This window comes from Argiope bruennichi, chromosome 11, assembly GCF_947563725.1.
Source record: "Argiope bruennichi chromosome 11, qqArgBrue1.1, whole genome shotgun sequence".
NCBI lineage: Eukaryota > Metazoa > Arthropoda > Arachnida > Araneae > Araneidae > Argiope > Argiope bruennichi.
The window spans coordinates 26,346,107-26,364,912 of record NC_079161.1 but is presented as its reverse complement, the minus strand read 5'-3'; the positions used below and the strand labels follow the sequence as shown (position 1 = coordinate 26,364,912).

Genomic DNA, 18,806 nt, shown 5'->3' with positions numbered 1-18,806 from the left:
CACGATCAACTAAGACTGATTTATGAAGTTTTGAATGTTAAAAATTTAGAAAAACTCAACATTTTCATAATCATAGGCCAATTAATCATGAGAAACCTGCGCGCTGATTGGCGTATTTTCTTTGAAACGATCGATGAAAAATCTAAAATTATCCTTTTTTATTGAATAGTGATATTCAAATTTTCATAAATCAGCCAGTTTAAGTGATTGATTTAGTTGATTGGAAATTAACTCTTTTTATTTAAAATATTAGTGTTTCAAGAACATTTTGTTAAACGTGATTTCCACAGCAGAAGCTTTATGTAAAATCAAAAATTCGTTATTTATTAGAGCATTTATTGGATCAAATTACATAAAATATAATCATTTTCCATTTAGACCATTTTAGAAGATCTGTGTCTATTACTAAAAGTTTACAAATTAGCTGTGTGGCCCTGATTTGAATGGATATCCTGTTCATATTAAACAAAACTTGCCTTAAAATAAAACTGATTTATTGGATTAATAATATAGATAGTGTAAAAGATCATAAAATAACTTTTCTTGAATTTATTTTTTAGAAAAAATAATATTTCATATTTGTTTCATTTCCTACAGACACGTGCCGAAAATTATATTTTTGCAGATTTCATTTCCAAAAAGATTTAATTTATTTTTAATTGGAGCTTTAATTAATGTGATGGCAACACTTTGAAAAAAGCAAATTTTTCCCCCATGAAAGCGAAACGTGCTCGTGCAGCATAAATTTTATTTTTATTTTGTACGAAAAAAATTGTTGAAAAATATAGTTAAAATATTTATTTAAAAATTAATAAAAAATAAAAATTTAATTTTAAGGATAAAACATTGGTATTATTTAAAAGATAAATTTTTGATCTTTAACTTGATGTAAAAATCTTTTTTGTGCGGTAATAATTTCGGAAGTTATAGCAGAAACACGCCAAAATTTCGCTTATTTTTTAAATAAATAAAATTCTAATTAAAAATTCGAAAAAATAACCCCGAGGTGCACATTCCCGGCCTCCAAGGTATACACGTGCCAAATTTCGTAGCTGTTGGTCGAACGGTCTGGCCTGTAGAGCGCCAACATACACGCACACACACACACACACACACACACATTGAGCTTTATTATAAGTATAGATTAGTATTTTTTTTAGCTGAACGGTTGAAATTTAGTACATGGTCTTTAAACCAAATATGTTGAATTCTATGTAATTTTGGGCAAAATCTATACAGACGAAGTCTGACTATCCGGCTGTTCTAATAGAAACCTTTATGCCAAATTTGTAGATTTCTATCAAATTATGAACGAAATTTATTCGAAGAGTTTGACTATCCGGCTGTTCTAATACAAACCTTTATGCCAAATTTGTAGATTTCTATCAAATTTTGAACGAAATTCATTCGGAGAGTTTGACAATTTAGCTGTTCATATATAAACTTTTATACCAGCATCTATTAAATTTTGAGCGAAATTCATTCAGAGAATCTGGCTATCCGATTGTTCTAATATAAATCTTTATGCCAAATTTATAAACTTCTCTCAAATTTTGAATAAAATTCATTCTGAGTGTCTGACTATCCGGCTGTTCTAACATAAACTTTTATACCAAATTTGTAGACTTCTATCAAATTTGGAATGAAATTCTTTCAGAGTGTCTGACTATCTGGCTTCTAATATAAACCGTTATACCAAATTTGTAGACTTCTATCAAATTTTGAACGAGATTCATTCAGAGAGTCTGGCTATTCAATTGTTCGATAAACTTTCATACCAAATTCGTATTCTATCAAATTTTGAACGAAATTCATTCAGAGAGTCGAGCTATCAGGCTGTTCGACAAACGTTTTCGCCAAATTTGTCGATTTCTATCAAATTTTGAACGAAATTCATTCAGAGAATCCAGGTATTAGGCTGTTCGATAAACCTTCATACCAAATTTGTAGACTTCTATCATATTTTGAATGAAATTCATTCCTAGAAAGTCTGGTTATTAGTTGTCCTAGTTCAAGTAAATACAACTATAAAACTTAAAAAGCTAGATAAATAAAATTTGGTACACAGCTTCATCTTCTTTAATATCGAATTTTAATCAGATTTGAGTCAAATCTTTCAAAGCTTTGCCCATCAATTTTTGTTTTCTTTCGTATATATTAAAACACAATAACCCGAAAATAGAGTGACTAAATGAAGTTAAATGAAAGTGAGTTAAGTAAAATGAAATGTGAATGAGTAGTAGTAGTAGTAGTAATGAATGAGTAGTAGTTAAATGAAATGTGATATATAATTTTTTTTTTATTTCAAACAATCAGAAAAAAGGCTTCCATTATGCAAATTCGATTTTTGGGTACTTGTGTATTAACTGTATGCTAGGGATTAATTTGTCCAAAAATCCATAATTCGCAACAATGCAGACAATTGGGGACCTTAAAAAATGTCCACTATTTCATGCGAGGAGAGGTGAGTAGTACCTTTTTTTAGAGCGTATGCGAGCAAATTTTTTTTTTGGGGGGGGATCTCTTTTGTTAGTTCCACTCATTTCCAGACGATATACATCTGAAATATATGAACAATTGTGGATTTTCGATGACAATATACAAGTTTAATATTTTCAGATCTTATTTATCAAATGATCGATTGAATTTAATTAAATTTCGGAGTTATGCAAAGGATGCCACCTGTTAGCTGAATTGAGAAGAAAATTGAATACAGGATTGTGTATTACGACAAAACCCCATTTAAAAGTTTGTCCTTTATATGTTGTTTCATTACAATTCCTATTCATTCATAACTAATGTAAAGATAAAGCACTTCGTTTATATGACAGAAAGGACGCATGTCATCACTTATACGTCAGTTTCTTTTATTAAAAAAGAGAAATAACAGAGATCCCTTTCGAGGAGTGTACTTCTCTCAAATTTTGAATAAAATTCATTCTGAGTGTCTGACTATCCGGCTGTTCTAACATAAACTTTTATACCAAATTTGTAGACTTCTATCAAATTTGGAATGAAATTCTTTCAGAGTGTCTGACTATCTGGCTTCTAATATAAACCGTTATACCAAATTTGTAGACTTCTATCAAATTTTGAACGAGATTCATTCAGAGAGTCTGGCTATTCAATTGTTCGATAAACTTTCATACCAAATTCGTATTCTATCAAATTTTGAACGAAATTCATTCAGAAAGTCGAGCTATCAGGCTGTTCGACAAACTTTTTCGCCAAATTTGTCGACTTCTATCAAATTTTGAACGAGATTCATTCAGAGAATCCAGGTATTAGGCTGTTCGATAAACCTTCATACCAAATTTGTAGACTTCTATCATATTTTGAATGAAATTCATTCCTAGAAAGTCTGGTTATTAGTTGTCCTAGTTCAAGTAAATACAACTATAAAACTTAAAAAGCTAGATAAATAAAATTTGGTACACAGCTTCATCTTCTTTAATATCGAATTTTAATCAGATTTGAGTCAAATCTTTCAAAGCTTTGCCCATCAATTTTTGTTTTCTTTCGTATATATTAAAACACAATAACCCGAAAATAGAGTGACTAAATGAAGTTAAATGAAAGTGAGTTAAGTTAAATGAAATGTGAATGAGTAGTAGTAGTAGTAGTAATGAATGAGTAGTAGTTAAATGAAATGTGATATATAATTTTTTTTTATTTCAAACAATCAGAAAAAAGGCTTCCATTATGCAAATTCGATTTTTGGGTACTTGTGTATTAACTGTATGCTAGGGATTAATTTGTCCAAAAATCCATAATTCGCAACAATGCAGACAATTGGGGACCTTAAAAAATGTCCACTATTTCATGAGAGGAGAGGTGAGTAGTACCTTTTTTTAGAGCGTATGCGAGCAAATTTTTTTTTTGGGGGGGATCTCTTTTGTTAGTTCCACTCATTTCCAGACGATATACATCTGAAATATATGAACAATTGTGGATTTTCGATGTCAATATACAAGTTTAATATTTTCAGATCTTATTTATCAAATGATCGATTGAATTTAATTAAATTTCGGAGTTATGCAAAGGATGCCACCTGTTAGCTGAATTGAGAAGAAAATTGAATACAGGATTGTGTATTACGACAAAACCCCATTTAAAAGTTTGTCCTTTATATGTTGTTTCATTACAATTCCTATTCATTCATAACTAATGTAAAGATAAAGCACTTCGTTTATATGACAGAAAGGACGCATGTCATCACTTATACGTCAGTTTCTTTTATTAAAAAAGAGAAATAACAGAGATCCCTTTCGAGGAGTGTACAAATTATGATTATGATGCCATAACTTCAGAACTGTTAATGTTTGATGAATTAATAGAATACAAATTATCCGGTATTGATTGAAACGATTACGAAGACAAATGTTAGTAAGAGACAAAGTTATTAATGAGTACGTCAGATAACAATTAAAAAGATTTTTCCTATTTAACTAAACGCCCATCTGGATACTCACAAATGGTTTAAAGTAACTTACGGGATTGGCCTATCTAAAACTTCCTCGCTCTCTAATAAAAGTGTTAGCGCAGAAAATTCTTTGCATGGCATTGATGTACAATAGTTACGAAATATTAAGAACTTTAAAGAAGCAGAAAAAAATTGCAAAATTTCATATTGCTACATTTCCCACAAAATTATTCTCCCGACATTCTTAATTTTGGGAACTTCCAATAACGCCATTTTCAGATGATAAAGTTCTATATGAAGCAAACTTTTCTAAATCGAGAGCAGCTTATAGAAACATTTTCTCAATCTATTGGGAAATGGGTAAAAACATATTTTGAATATTCGGATACAAACAAATTATTTCAAAAAATAAAGTGGTTCAAAATAAAATAAAGGGAGCAGTCTATCCAAAACTTTCTCGCATAATCTGTAATAAACTTGTCGTGACAGAGAACGAATGACATGGCATTGGCGCACAATAGTTACGAAATATTAACTTTTGGCATGAATCCGGCAATTTTACTAAATCTATCGTGTTAACCTTGGCGAGTTTTGGAGAGTCATTCTTAGCTTGGCGTTAATAGTATCCGAAAATAGAATTTGGGCTTTAGACACGTTTTTTATTAACCGATTGGAACAAAGATTTGACACACAATTGTATTTGTAGTCACAAAATCCCATACCAAATTTGATATATTTAAGTCATTGCTTTTTCTATTTATGTCATTGTGTTTGCGCATTTACATGTTTCTGAAATTACAGACCGACAGACAATCAACCCTTTGTTGAATTAAACTCAAAATTTGATGGGCGTCTATATTATAGATATTAACCCTTTTTAGGGCCGTGGGAAGTATGCTTCCCACCAAATTTATCGATCTTTGTATGAATTTATGTAGGTTGGCATCAGTTCTGACACATTTCTTTAGAAAGACAGAAACAGATGCAGACAGAAGCAGAAGAAAGACAGGTGCTTCAGTTCTTTATCTCACACAAAATGATGTGTCTTGATTTGTTACTTAATTATTAATGAACCAAATGAATTAATGAATCAAATTAAATTTATCTAATAAGCTAAATGAATCCCTTTCCTTATTCTAATTTCAAGCCTAAAAATATTTTAACATAATATGAGTAGAAAAAAAATGGCCCTTTAAAGGGTTAAATCTCTCTAAATTTTATCTATCTAGTTCTCTTCCTTTTGTAGTTATCGTATTAAATTATATTCGAACATCCGGACAGATAGACTTTCTCTCAGAGAAGTTTGATTAAAGTTTGTAAGAAATCTGCAAATTAGGTGTAAAGACCATGTACCAAATTTCATCCGTCTACATCAAAGAGTTTGTCACAGACAGACAGACGGACATTTTCCAAAAATATATTTTTCGAACTCAGGAAGTTTTAAAATGTAGAGATTCTTCAAAATCTCGATTTAGAGTTTTAGTTTTTTTTAATTTCAACTTTACTTTTTCTTTCATTTTTACGGCTTATTTAATTTTATAATTTCTTTTATGTTTTGTTGTTTCCTTGAGCGATACGTAAATGATGCTTTATTGTGTCGATAATGATGAATTTGTTGTTGTTCCTTATGGCACTTGCCATGGGCAAGCCCGCTGTTCGAAGTCGGCCAATTTAAGCCTGAGGGGGAGCGCCTTTTGTTTGTTTAGTAGCGCCATCTAGGGCCAAGAGATCGACTTAGCTACACACACGTCACGACCTTTTTCACGGGGCGTGACTTTATTCATGCATTTCATTCACTCAACCAGAGATCGTCATTTAGACCTGAATCAGAGAACGATCACCCCTGATCCAGTATCCCCAGTAGTATTACTTTTGACATGGAAGACTTTGTGACCACGACATATTTAATGCGCGTCAGCCACCAAGAACGCAGGGAATCTTCGGCCGGCGGGGTTCGAACTCGCAACCTAAGGGACGCTCAACCCGACGCTCTACCAACCAGGCTATCCCGGCCTCATGCTGAATTTGAAATATGTTAAGCTCTAAAATGTAAAAAATGATAAAATTAAAGAATAATAAAAAAAAGTTACTATAGTATTAAAAGATGAAAATAATTTTAAAAAAAATCTGGAAATAATATGCTCAAATTAAAAATGTAAAAGCGTATGGCGCTGAAAGCAATGATATAAGAAATGAATATCATAATCTTTATCATTCATTAAAAATCAAGTTACAAGATGTACATTCTAACCATAATCCAACTGTCAATAATAAACTATTAGAAATAAGCATATATTTCCTTTTCTAAATGCTTGAAAGATTACTAATAATATTTTTTTACAATGCTTGTGTCAATAAATGTACTTTGGAAAAATTACGATATCTAAATCTGTATGTAGACGTTGGGTCCTGTTAATCATGTTTAATAAAATATACCTGACATACTACAGTTCATATTTAAAAAATCATTTTGTCTGCTATTAAAACTGGCTGAGATATACAGTTTTGAATTTCATTATTTTGGACCAATCAACGGCCGCCTTTAGGAAACAATTTGTTTATTGAATGATTTTTTTACGCATTCATTGAAATGGCCTATTATTGTCTAATATAATGATATTCAAAGCTTCATAATTCGTTTCAGTTTTGGTCGGAAAAGATTTCTTTTTTTTGTTTAAAATATAAGAATTATTTGAAATTTTTTAAAAATTCATTTGTTGTGGAGTGTGGCGAAAGTATTTTATTAAATATGGCTTTTAAGACCGAACTGGGGGAGGAGCAACCAATCAAAGACATTCCTTTCCACGAAAAGACTCAAGTTAAAGTTGAGGCCAAATTTTGCTGCTCAAAGAGACTGTTGATTAGTGTAATATAATATATCTTGGTAAGCTTCGTACACAAAATATAGGGATTTTTTTTTGCATAAAATTTTAATGTGCCCATAATACTTTCCTAAATATACCTAATAGGACAGGGGATCCTTTAAAAATTCAGATTTTATAATTTTTTCCAACCATACTTCTATTGATCGAAACAACAGAAAATAGAATTCTTTTAAAGCACCTCATATAATTTCACCTTTCCAATAAGAACTATCGCTAACGGTTAAGAAATAACCTAATAGGTCACATTTAAAGTGGTCACTCTATTTATTACGAATTCGACCAATTTAATTTGATTTTTTTAAATTTCAATTTTACCTTCAGAAATTTGTTAAAAATTAGATGCCAGTTTTTTGTGTATTAATAAAAATACTTAAAAAATTGTTTAGTTGCTTTTTATTTCCATGCATTCTGAATTTACGAATACTTCAATTATCTTAATTTTGATTTCGCAAAGTGTATATGTTAAATTTGTTTTTACTTCCCTTTGCAGGAACTATGGAAGCGAAAGCCCAGCAAAGGTCTCAGCTCGCCAAGAGCATCGCCACAAAGAGCCAACTCATCGCTCAGCTGAAAGAGCAATTGGAGACCAAGAGAAAAAACAGCGGGTAAGTTATACTTTATTCTTCACTTTTGGCTTTTATACGTATAAATATTGTGGAACTTCACTTAACAAGAATAACTGGATTCCGAATCTTACTCGCAATATGAAACACACATTAAGTGCAATAATTTTTTTCCATAAAAATCCATGTAAAATAGAAAAATGTGTTCCATTTCGATATATATATATATATATATATATATATATATATATATATATATATATATATTTATATACTATTGTAATTTGTTACTGTGTGATTTTTTTCATAGGAAAGTTGTTTAAAAAGATTTGTCTTTGGCGACGTTTCAAAATTTGGCGAAAATCAAAAACACATAATTATCTTTAAATAAATTTTTAGCGCACATATCCATTGTCTGCATAAGGGGAAGCTTCTCAACGTACGGTACAATAATTTCCCATGCTTTCACCATGAGTCTTATTTCGCTGGAAAGTTATTGCTCTTCTGTGACAATTATATCCTACTCTCCTGACCATCTCTCCTCCTCAGCCAGGGCCGTGGTGGTAAGGTCTCGGCTTGTGAGCCGTAGGGTTTCAGGTTAGAGACCCCATTCCACCGAAGAACCGACATGTAAGGGGGGTCTGTTTCTCGCTAAATCCGTCAGGTCCAAACGTCCTCCTGTTGGTGTGGTGTGGTGTGGTGTGGTGTGGAGAGGGGGGTGCCAACTCAGGTGTCGTCCTCGTCATCTGGCCGCGATTCTTAATTACGAGGTCTGTACCAAAATAGCCCTAGTGTTGCTTTAAACGATAGATAAACTAAACTCCTCCTCAGCCTTTTGCTGTGACATTGAATGCAGCAGCAGCACTTCAATTGATTTTAACTATGTCCTTACTGTTCACCGTTATTCCCACAATCCTGGGTAGAAATACAATCTAATCGATTACGGCTCTATAGGCCTTTGCTCAAATCCCTTGAAGTGGCGTTCGACAACGCTATCCGGCCAAAGCTGCTTCCATGCAGAAAGATATGAATTCTCTTCAAACAAGTGCTCAGCACAGACTGATATCCGAGATACAGGTAAGTACAGCGTAATCAGTACAGTAAAAATTCTAAATTCCCACCAAAGGTTAATATTTCGTAATGCTGTACGCCAATACTATGTAATTCGTTATCTGGCATGTCAAGTTTATTAGAGAGAATGTGAGAAAGTTTTAAGGAGACCACTTCTGCTAGTTTAATTTCTTTACTGCAGAAACTATAAATAGTAAAAAGGCCCTAATAACCCAAGATGCCATGCAATATCCTTACGATATCTTCACGGTATTGTACGGCATTCAGAATACCGAAAACGTCATGGAGATATTATAGAATATCGTATAGTAATAAGAGGACATGAATTTAAGTCCTAGGAGTGTATCGTTATTTAATTAATGAAAGTATTTTCTTTTACGTCTTTTCAGGGGTAGTGTAGATGATGAGTTGGGAGTGGCAGAACTCGAATACCGTATGGTGAAGGAAGAGATGGCGCTACTGTCCTTGCAGGAAAAGCACTGGGAGTCGGCGGCTTTACTACACGTAAGGGCTCATCTGTTTTCAGAATTCGTCCTTATAAAGAAAGTATCTGTGGATATCTGTAAACCTGAAATCTTTCCTATTCTTTTTTTTTTCAGCGTGAAACTCTACATTCATCCTTGAGAAAAGATGGCCGCCTTCCAGATTTGCAAGAAGTGGGCGACAGGTAAACCAATCAATTGTAAAAACAAAAATCACGAATCATGAATTTCTGTATTTATCGTGATGATTGCAGTATCTTATACTTTTACATGCATAAATGAAAATTAAAAATAATAATTGATTAGCTGCCTTTGGCGACCAGCTTCGTCCCTCGGAATTGATTTTACTCAGTGGTAAACATTTAATTTGGAATGCACTTAATTTTACTGGCTGATTGACAAAACATAAAATATTAATTTAATGGAATTATCACCAATTTCTTCCAATCACTCAAACTCATTTCATCTATCGTGCGACTAACCAGAAAAATAATGTTTATTTTATAGTCATTGTGACTATGTACAGTGACTATGACTATGCATATATACAAGTTAAAACATTTTATAAACTAGATTCAATCTTTTCGCAATTATTGAGATATTATTTAGCCCAAGAGAGAAAAATGCTGTCTGATTTTTTAAGTGCAAAAGTCAAATATTCAATTAGAAAATGTCCACAAATATTATTAATTTTTCGCAGATAATATAATTGTCGAAAATTTATAACTTCAGAACAAACTATTCCACAAGAAATATTGGTACGTTATTTTCAATTTTTTACCTTTTTACTATTTAATTTTTAAACTTTTACCTTTTTAGTAATGCTAATTTCAAATCGTATTAACTTTTCAAAAATGCAATAAATAAGTGGAGATGCAGACAATTTTGAAACAAGGGATTTATAAATTCTTCGTTGCTAGGCAACGACGAGATTTAGACGACTGTTATTTTTAATTTGTTATATTTCTGATTTATTTGAAATGTTTTTGCCAGCGTTTTATATTGGGTTTGAAAGAATTCTGAAGTTAAATAATTAGATTTATAGAGAAAATGAACTACCTATTTTTAAAATCTTTTCATTCAGCTGATATTCTCATTTTAATTTTAAAAAAGACATTTCAGACAACAAATAGATTTTGTACATTATAATATTTTTTAATAATTATTTTTCTTTAAAAACATTAGATATGAAAATACTTTGATACCTGTACAACGCGAACAATTAAATAATGTTTCATCACACTTTAAAGCATTGAATATATCTCTAACAATTCGTTAAAATTACTTCTTCAAAGCATTATTTCTTCTGCCAGTTTTAAATATCATTATGCCATCTAAATGAATACTATCAAAAGAAATCTCTGATGAGTTGAATGTAAAATATTATTATGCTGTCATTTCAGGAAAAATATTTCAATTAATTTTTTTTTCTATTTTTAGGTTACCAGAAACTCCTTTCGGAAGGGAAGCAAGTCCAGGTTCGAGACACCTCCGCTGCCAAGCCTGTCGAGAAGCCGCGCGACTCAGACTCGAACTCACGTCAGTTGTGGGCAGGCTCAACAGGCTGATGGAGGAGAACTCTAATACTGTACAGCTCAACGACAAGTAAGTTAATCTTCCAATTTTCTGAAATTCAGATATGAAAAATCTGTTTAGATACAAAAGAGTTGCAGTCGTACATTTCATTTACTTTCGCGTATACGTAGTGAAGAGAAAGTACAGTAATCGTCAAAAAATTCGAAATCTAGATATTGACGAACCTGCACGCTTTAAACATCCCCTCAGTTCGAAAAACACATTTCTGGAAAATATCCATCCGTCTGTCTGTAACAAAGATAACTAAAAATGCTTGACCTAAACGGATGAAATTTGGTATACGGTCTTTATACTAAATTGGCAGATTTCAATCAAATTTTGAGTAAAACTTGATCAGAGTAAGTCTGTTTCTCCATCTGTCCGAATATAAGATAATTGCAAAAGGAAGAGAGCTAGATAGATAAACACACATAATTTACATATATAGTTTAGACATTTTTCAAACTTTGAGCTAAATCCAACAAAGGATCGACTTTTTGTCAGTATGTACTTTCAGAAACATATTTAAGTGATATTTCGAAGACGCAATGACACTAATATATTTTGGTATGGAATTTTGTAATACAATTCTAGTTTTGTGTCAAATCTTTGTATCAAATGTTTGGGGGAAATGAATCTAAAACACAAATTCGATTTTTGGATACTATTAACCACATGCCGGAGATTAATCGCCAAATAACTCGCCAAGGATGACACGGCAGATCCTTGCATTAAATATATTGATGGATATAGGAAGCTGTGAAAGAAAACAATATTTTGCATATAAAAAAACAAATTTTTGCAGAAATTCCGATGTGGAACAATGATTAAATCAAAGTAATAGATCAGTTATAGAGTAATCATTTTATGCAAATTTATATCAGTTGTGCAAAGCCCAATAGGGAAACAAAATATTATCAATTGATCCAAGTGCAAAAACTAAATATTTAGTTAATTAGAAAGTGATCGAAATTTTCTTTTCCAACGTTAACTTCGGAGCAACTTATTTCACAAGAAATATTTTTATACCATTTCAAATTTTTTTGAAATAGTATAAATATTTTTATACCATTTCAACATTTTTCTTTTGTAATATCAATTTATTATTTCCATACCATTCAATTAGTTCTAGATTTAATAAATAATTGAATAAAAGCAGACGATTTTGAAATAGAAAATTTTATTCCACTTCTCAGTAACGGTGAAATTTCTCTAACTTTATTTTCTGATTTTTAAAAAAATATTTTGGCAGTGTTTTTTTATGTTGATTTTGAAGAAATTTTAAAGGTTGTTAAAAGAACTACAGTAGATAAAATATTATCTTTTATATTAAAAACAAGTTATTTAAAAAAGTTTACAAATTTGTGGGAATTCCATCAAGGTTTGATGTTAAATTGATTAATCTTTTACGACATTGTTTTTTAGTATTCATAATTAAAATCTGCTTATAATTCAGCATTTGTCAGCAAAAGTTTTAATGGAGTTTGCGATAATTAAATCGAACTTTTTTCCTCATTAGGAAAAAAACCCATTCAAGTTTCATCTTCAAAACCGGATATTTGTTAGTATACAATATTAGAACCGTTAAAAAATAACCCAATTAAAAATTTCTTAAAGAAATTTTATGCAAATGCCTTACATGTGACAATCCATATTGCTGTCTGGAAAATTTAAATACCAATAAATTGTGTCGCTTGAGTTGCAATAGTTGGAGACTTCAAAAAATACAATTAGAATACAAAATAAAAACTTTATTTGCAATTTTTCTTAACAAACATGATTTTTAAAATCATTTCAATATTAAAAAGAGATATATGCATACATTTGAAAAGATTCGCAATATAAATGGGAAAAATACAATAAGATATTTTATACAAGAATAAATTGAAGAAAATAATTTAAAACTTATTTGAATACTAAAATTTTTTTTATTTTAATTATTACTTACGTTTAGTTCTTACTTTATTCATTATAAATATTGTGGCACATTGAAATTAATTTGATTCTATAACAGACGGCGCCACTGGCACGAAAATAGTTTTGAATCAATTCAGAAATTTAAAAATCAGAATTAATTTTTTTAATTGATAATTCAGTTCTTAAAACATTAAAATAGATTATTAACAAGAAAATTATACAAAATTTCAAAACTCAAGCACATAAAAGTATATAAATAAAACAATGTTTACAAACATAGAACAAGGCAAATAAAAATTGATAAAGTTTAAAAACAGTTAAAATATAACATTCACTTAAGATATAATGAACATTTAAAATCAAATCGACTACACATTTAGATGAATTGCTGTAATAATTCTTATGGATTTAACTTCTGAAAAGATTTTTTTTTTGAAAATAAATAAAACTTTATTTTGTTGAAAAATTAAAAATTGATACTTTTAAGAAATTAATCATGAAATAAACTCTTAAAGCTCGGTTAACATTTTAATGATGAGCGTAAAATAATTTGCACTGCGCGCTGTTATTAGACGCATCCATTCGATATTTTTCTAAAAATGAAAGGCACTATTTTTTATAAACACTCGGGGGTATAATTAAATTTCGCGAAAATTAATCGTGTGATTTTATCTATTTCGTTTGAAGCATATCGATCATCATGTTGATCAGACATGAGGATCAAATGATGCTTCCTCCAATTCAGGATTCTTGTTTGACTGGCCGGCCGAGCCAATCAAGAATCCTCAACTGATAAAATTAAAGGATCGAGAAGGGAGGAATTTTGAAACAAATTATGTTATTCAATAAATAGAATTTTCCTACAAATGCTAAGTAATGAAAATTAGAAATCGAATCGATTTATATTTCAGATTTAAAGCGTTAAAATATTAGAATTTAGCCTATTAAAAGAAAGTTTTTAATTCAAATGGATGCGACCAACGAATATAGAAGGATTTCGAAGTTTAAAAATTAATTCATTGAAATTATTTTAAGATAAACTAAGATTACTTTATTAACTGACGATTACTTTATTAATATTAAGATTGCTTCATTAATCATGCTTGCGATTCTGAAACATTTCATATTTATTTTAATATAATAATTTTCAATTATGAACTAATTTCAGTTACTGAATTAATAGTTTATTTACTGTAAAGAAATGACTAATATCTTTATCCTAATCACTACATTTAATGAAGTAAAATCTATCATTAAGAAAAAAAATTACTAGATTTTCAAGAACTATTATACAATTCACCTGGGACACGATGGCAATAGGATAAATATTTACAGTATGAGCATATATGCATGCAGTTTTACAATTTTCATAATTTTAATTAAAAACGAATAATGCACTTCTAAGTATACAGCATAGCATTACAGAGTTTAAATTTTTATTGATTCAATTAGAAATATAAAACTAATGATTTCTATTAAATTTTATATAAGCAGATGCTTTCATGGTGATATTGAACATGAATTGTTCAAATATCAATTTGACTTCTGCGCAGTGGAAACGCGGCTCCTAAGAAATGTCAAATTTCTTTACAAAATGAGTTTTGCGTTGACAATTTAAAATAGAAACTTTTACCGACGCAAGAGTTTTTGCAAAATGAATTTTCAGTGAAGATTTTTAATGCCATAAACAATTATTTTCAGGTTTGAGGTCTTTAAAATCAGCATTTCAAATCATTGTGCATATTTTTTTAACAGTGAAAGTTATGAACACACAAGAATAAAAACACTTATTCAACAATTATGCAAAACGGATACTTTTTATCAGGAATTATATTCGTCGTTCAAAAGAATTAAAATAAATTTATCAAAAAAATTATAGAATTTATCGAAGTCATACAAACTTAAATTTTCATTTTTTGTCGAATAAGTCTTTGAAAGTTGAACAGTTACTTTGAACAATTACTTCGTTAACACTTATTCATAAAATAGTTTGCACATAAGAAATTTTGCAGACAAAAATTAAAATTTATAGACTAAAAATTTTTTTACAGACACAGAATACATCATGGAGTTCTTTGATGTTAAAGAATGACAAAAAGAAATACTGAAAAAGTTATCACTTAAAGCCATTTTTTTTTGATATTTTATTCTTGTGGTCAAAACGTACGGAAGATAAATTAGCAGTAACAGACAAAATAGAACTGAAATAATCCAAAAGCTGAAACACTGTTTATCAATTATCTTTTGTTGCTGCCAATATAAAATTTATTGCTACGTTATATGGTTATTGAGAATGCCACGCTAATTTTGAATATGATAAGCAGCAAATCTCACATGATCTTTGTTTGCTTTTAAAATGAGAAATAACTGCATTCCTTGGAACTATACATCTGTTTTATTCATCAATCTAAGACTTTATTATTACTAATCAGAATATTAATCAGATAAATAAGATTACTTTCCAAAATTATAATTTCATATCCAGTTTTAGGCATTTCGATTTGGTTGTTTCAATAAAATATTGTTATATTAGTTAAAATTTCAAGAAATATGACAATGAAATGTTGATCGCATGTCACTCATTTTCTAATTTACAGATAATCAATATATATATTATATAACTCAATGGCATATTGAGTATCATTTATAAGCATCCTTTATAGACAGATTAGGCAGATGCTCATTGCCATTGGGCTGAGAAAGGGTTGCAAGCAAGTCGATTAAAAAATTCATTACCAAAGCAGCTAAATAATTTAAAATTCTAATTCTATGAATTAAGATATTATTACAAAAATACTTTACATTTAAATGTTAAAAAATTATTTATAATATTAGAATATAATTATATTTCCCTTGACAGCTCTTGTAAAATGTATTTGTATGAATTTCATTACATACTGTTACTCTACCATATTTGCATATTTTCATTACATACTGTTACTCTATCATATTTACATATTTTTATTTAGGCGTAGGAAATCATTAACATCTAGTTAATGATTTAAGTATATAATCATAGCTAATTTATCAAAAATGCATTAAGTCATTAACAAACCACTTATGGTAAAAATGTCAGAGTACATTGACAAGTTATTGAAGGGCTTCAATGTTTTTTGTTTAGAGATAAAAAATGATCGAATCCGATACTGTAAATGCACTGATTTGTAATACATAAAACTGTCATCGAAAGTTTTGCAATGCTACAGGAAACTGAAAAAGATTCTTTACAAAGAATCTTGTAAATGTTACAAGTTAGGTTTCAATGGTACAATATTTAAATATCTTATAGAGATAAGAATATCCCAAAAATTATCAAACATTCAACATTAGTGGTATTTTAAATTCAGACGGAAAGCATTTTAATAATGTATTAGATTCCAAACAAATGGTTGATCATATGGAATAATACTTTTCTGCAAGGCAGTTGGATTCTCCAGTTTTTTACTTGTTCATTCTGTTCATCTTGGCGTTGTAAAAGTTTCAGCATCTGTTATCCAGGAACTTGTGAATGTCCATCCATTGTTCTTGCATAGATCTGGAATTCCTAGATGTGTAAGATAGCTCCATATAAAGTCCAGTTAACTGTATTCAGAATCCTCATGTTATTGAGTAATATCTGAAAAAATAGAACAGATGAATTCACAATTCATGAACTTATCCATAAGTTGAATTTTAATGATATAATATTGCTCAACAATACATTTCAGTAACGTACGGATTTGAAAAACAAACAGTGCCTAAAATGTTAGTAGCGATGAATTATATAGAGAAATTCCGCTTCCAATAGTGGAAATTCTCCAATTGATTTCTCGGTCCGCCATTTTCAGGAAAAGGCTTCAAAATAGAGTAAATTAACCATCTAACTGCGGAACATTTTGGAAGTCCCTGAAGTTCATTTTTGAAGTCAAACGATGACGGGTATACACGTCCACCTCAATGAATTGATTAATATTTGTAACCATCACTTTAAATTTAATATGGTGCCTTCAATCAAATTTTGATGCTTTTGGAATAAACATTCTAAGGGGAAAAATTGCTTGTGGGAGTTGTCTCCCTGAAACGTTCTCGCATTCACCTTAAATGCGCTTGCGCATTATTAACCGTATGCCACTGACAAACAATGAAACCTGTTAACATGCGATCTTTAGTGATTAGTCACCGAAATATGATTAATGAAGCTTGTTAACATGATCTTTAGCAATTAATCACTGGAATATGATTAATGAAGCTTGTTAACATGATCTTTAGCAATTAATCACTGGAATATGATTAATGAAGCTTGTTAACATGATCTTTAGCAATTAATCACTGGAATATGATTAATGAAAGAGCCCTAGGAAACCGAAAATCTATTTTGATGGCATTTTTTCCTCTCGTTAAAACCTAAATGGGACAAACTAAGGTTATAGATGTAAAATCACATACCAAGTTTCATACATTTTAGTAATCACAATTTTTCGGCAGAAGATTAACTTCTTGTCGTATGTGGCTCGAAATGTGATATAGAATATATGCTTTAGATGTTAAATTCCCGCGCTAAATTTTATCTAGTTCTTTGTTTTATAGTTATATTAACTTATATTTGCAGAGCCGAGTAGATTTCTTCTGGGTGGATTTCGTTAAACATTTTGGAAGAAATCCACAAGTACTTTGAAGTAGAGATGATATACCAAATTCCATTTGTTTAGCTTGAAGTGTTTGAGTTTCATTCAGACAGACAATTCTAAAAATGCTTTTCTGGGGGGTGGGGGGCTAAGGGAAGTCAAAAATATGGAAATTCCCCCCCAAAAAAATTGAGTAGAAATATGAGAAATAAATTAATAGAATCAACTTTTGAATGGTTGCATGACGTTTTCAAATTGAATTATTTCATTTGTGTTGCGTTTCTATTACTTAAAAATCAAAATTCAGCAACTTACTAGCATCCTTGGATGATTAAAATATCGATTGCAATCTTAAGAAAACACTTTTTTTTTTCCTTGCTTCCTTTGCTCGTCTTGGTGTATTTAAAGTCCCACAAGCTGGTCGGCAAGTAGAAATACGGACTTCCCTTTTAACACTCTTGTAAAGATACGGAATTTCGAGTAATGCTGCGTGATGGCTCAACAAAAATTCCTGTCAGCTATAATCTGAACCCTCATGTTTATGAGTGAAGTCTGAAAAAGATTAATGGAGATCAGATGTAAATTCAACATTCATAAACGGGATTTCAAAAGTTGAATAATCTGCATTATATAAAATTGTCTGTTCGCTTGCTATTTCAACCTTATACAATTGCTCTCTTCGCAAGAGAAACGAAATTTGACATACATTTTTTTTTCACTTGGGTTTTATTGCGCCTTATAAATTTACTACATCCCTCCAAAAAAGATAAAATACACGTAGAATGTGTTCACGTTTTCCTGCCATAAATTTAAAGCATATCCTTCGAGAAAATTGTTTGGCAGTTTTAAAATTTAAAAACCAGCTTTTCAGTGACATGCAATTTCATTTTTATATAACTATCTCTAATTTTAATCAGCTTTTTTTTACAATTTATAACAATGCTTCCTTTCCATTGAAATATTAAGCCATTTTTATTATTCAATTTTATTTCCCTCGCACACTTTCATGAAAGTGGATTTTTGTTTCGGATTTTTTTTTCCACAAAAGTGTTTCGGATATTTTGAATTTTTAGATACAAGAACACAGCGATTTACCTTTAAATACGGTCGCTTAAAATTCTTACATTTTTTTTTTTTTTTTTGTGGACTGATTTGTCTTTTTCCTTTCATATTTTAACATTTTTAATGCTCCATTAGGCATATCTTAAGAGGTTGAATATAAGAATTAAAAACAGTACGAAGTAAATTTATAAGCATTTTACCTTACCTTGCTTATATATAGGGAA

General features: G+C 30.2%; 1 protein-coding gene across 1 annotated transcript in view; it reads left to right on the top strand.

Annotated features, from left to right (window-relative positions):
* Nucleotides 1–18,806, top strand: part of LOC129957443 (uncharacterized) — a 74,216-nt gene that overhangs the window by 37,009 nt on the left and 18,401 nt on the right. Inside the window, exons 2-5 of the mRNA XM_056069761.1 lie at nt 7,799–7,913; nt 9,332–9,446; nt 9,542–9,609; nt 10,865–11,029. Coding sequence (XP_055925736.1) covers nt 7,804–7,913; nt 9,332–9,446; nt 9,542–9,609; nt 10,865–11,029 — 458 coding nt within the window. The 5' untranslated portion in view covers nt 7,799–7,803. The remainder of the gene's footprint in view (nt 1–7,798; nt 7,914–9,331; nt 9,447–9,541; nt 9,610–10,864; nt 11,030–18,806) is intronic.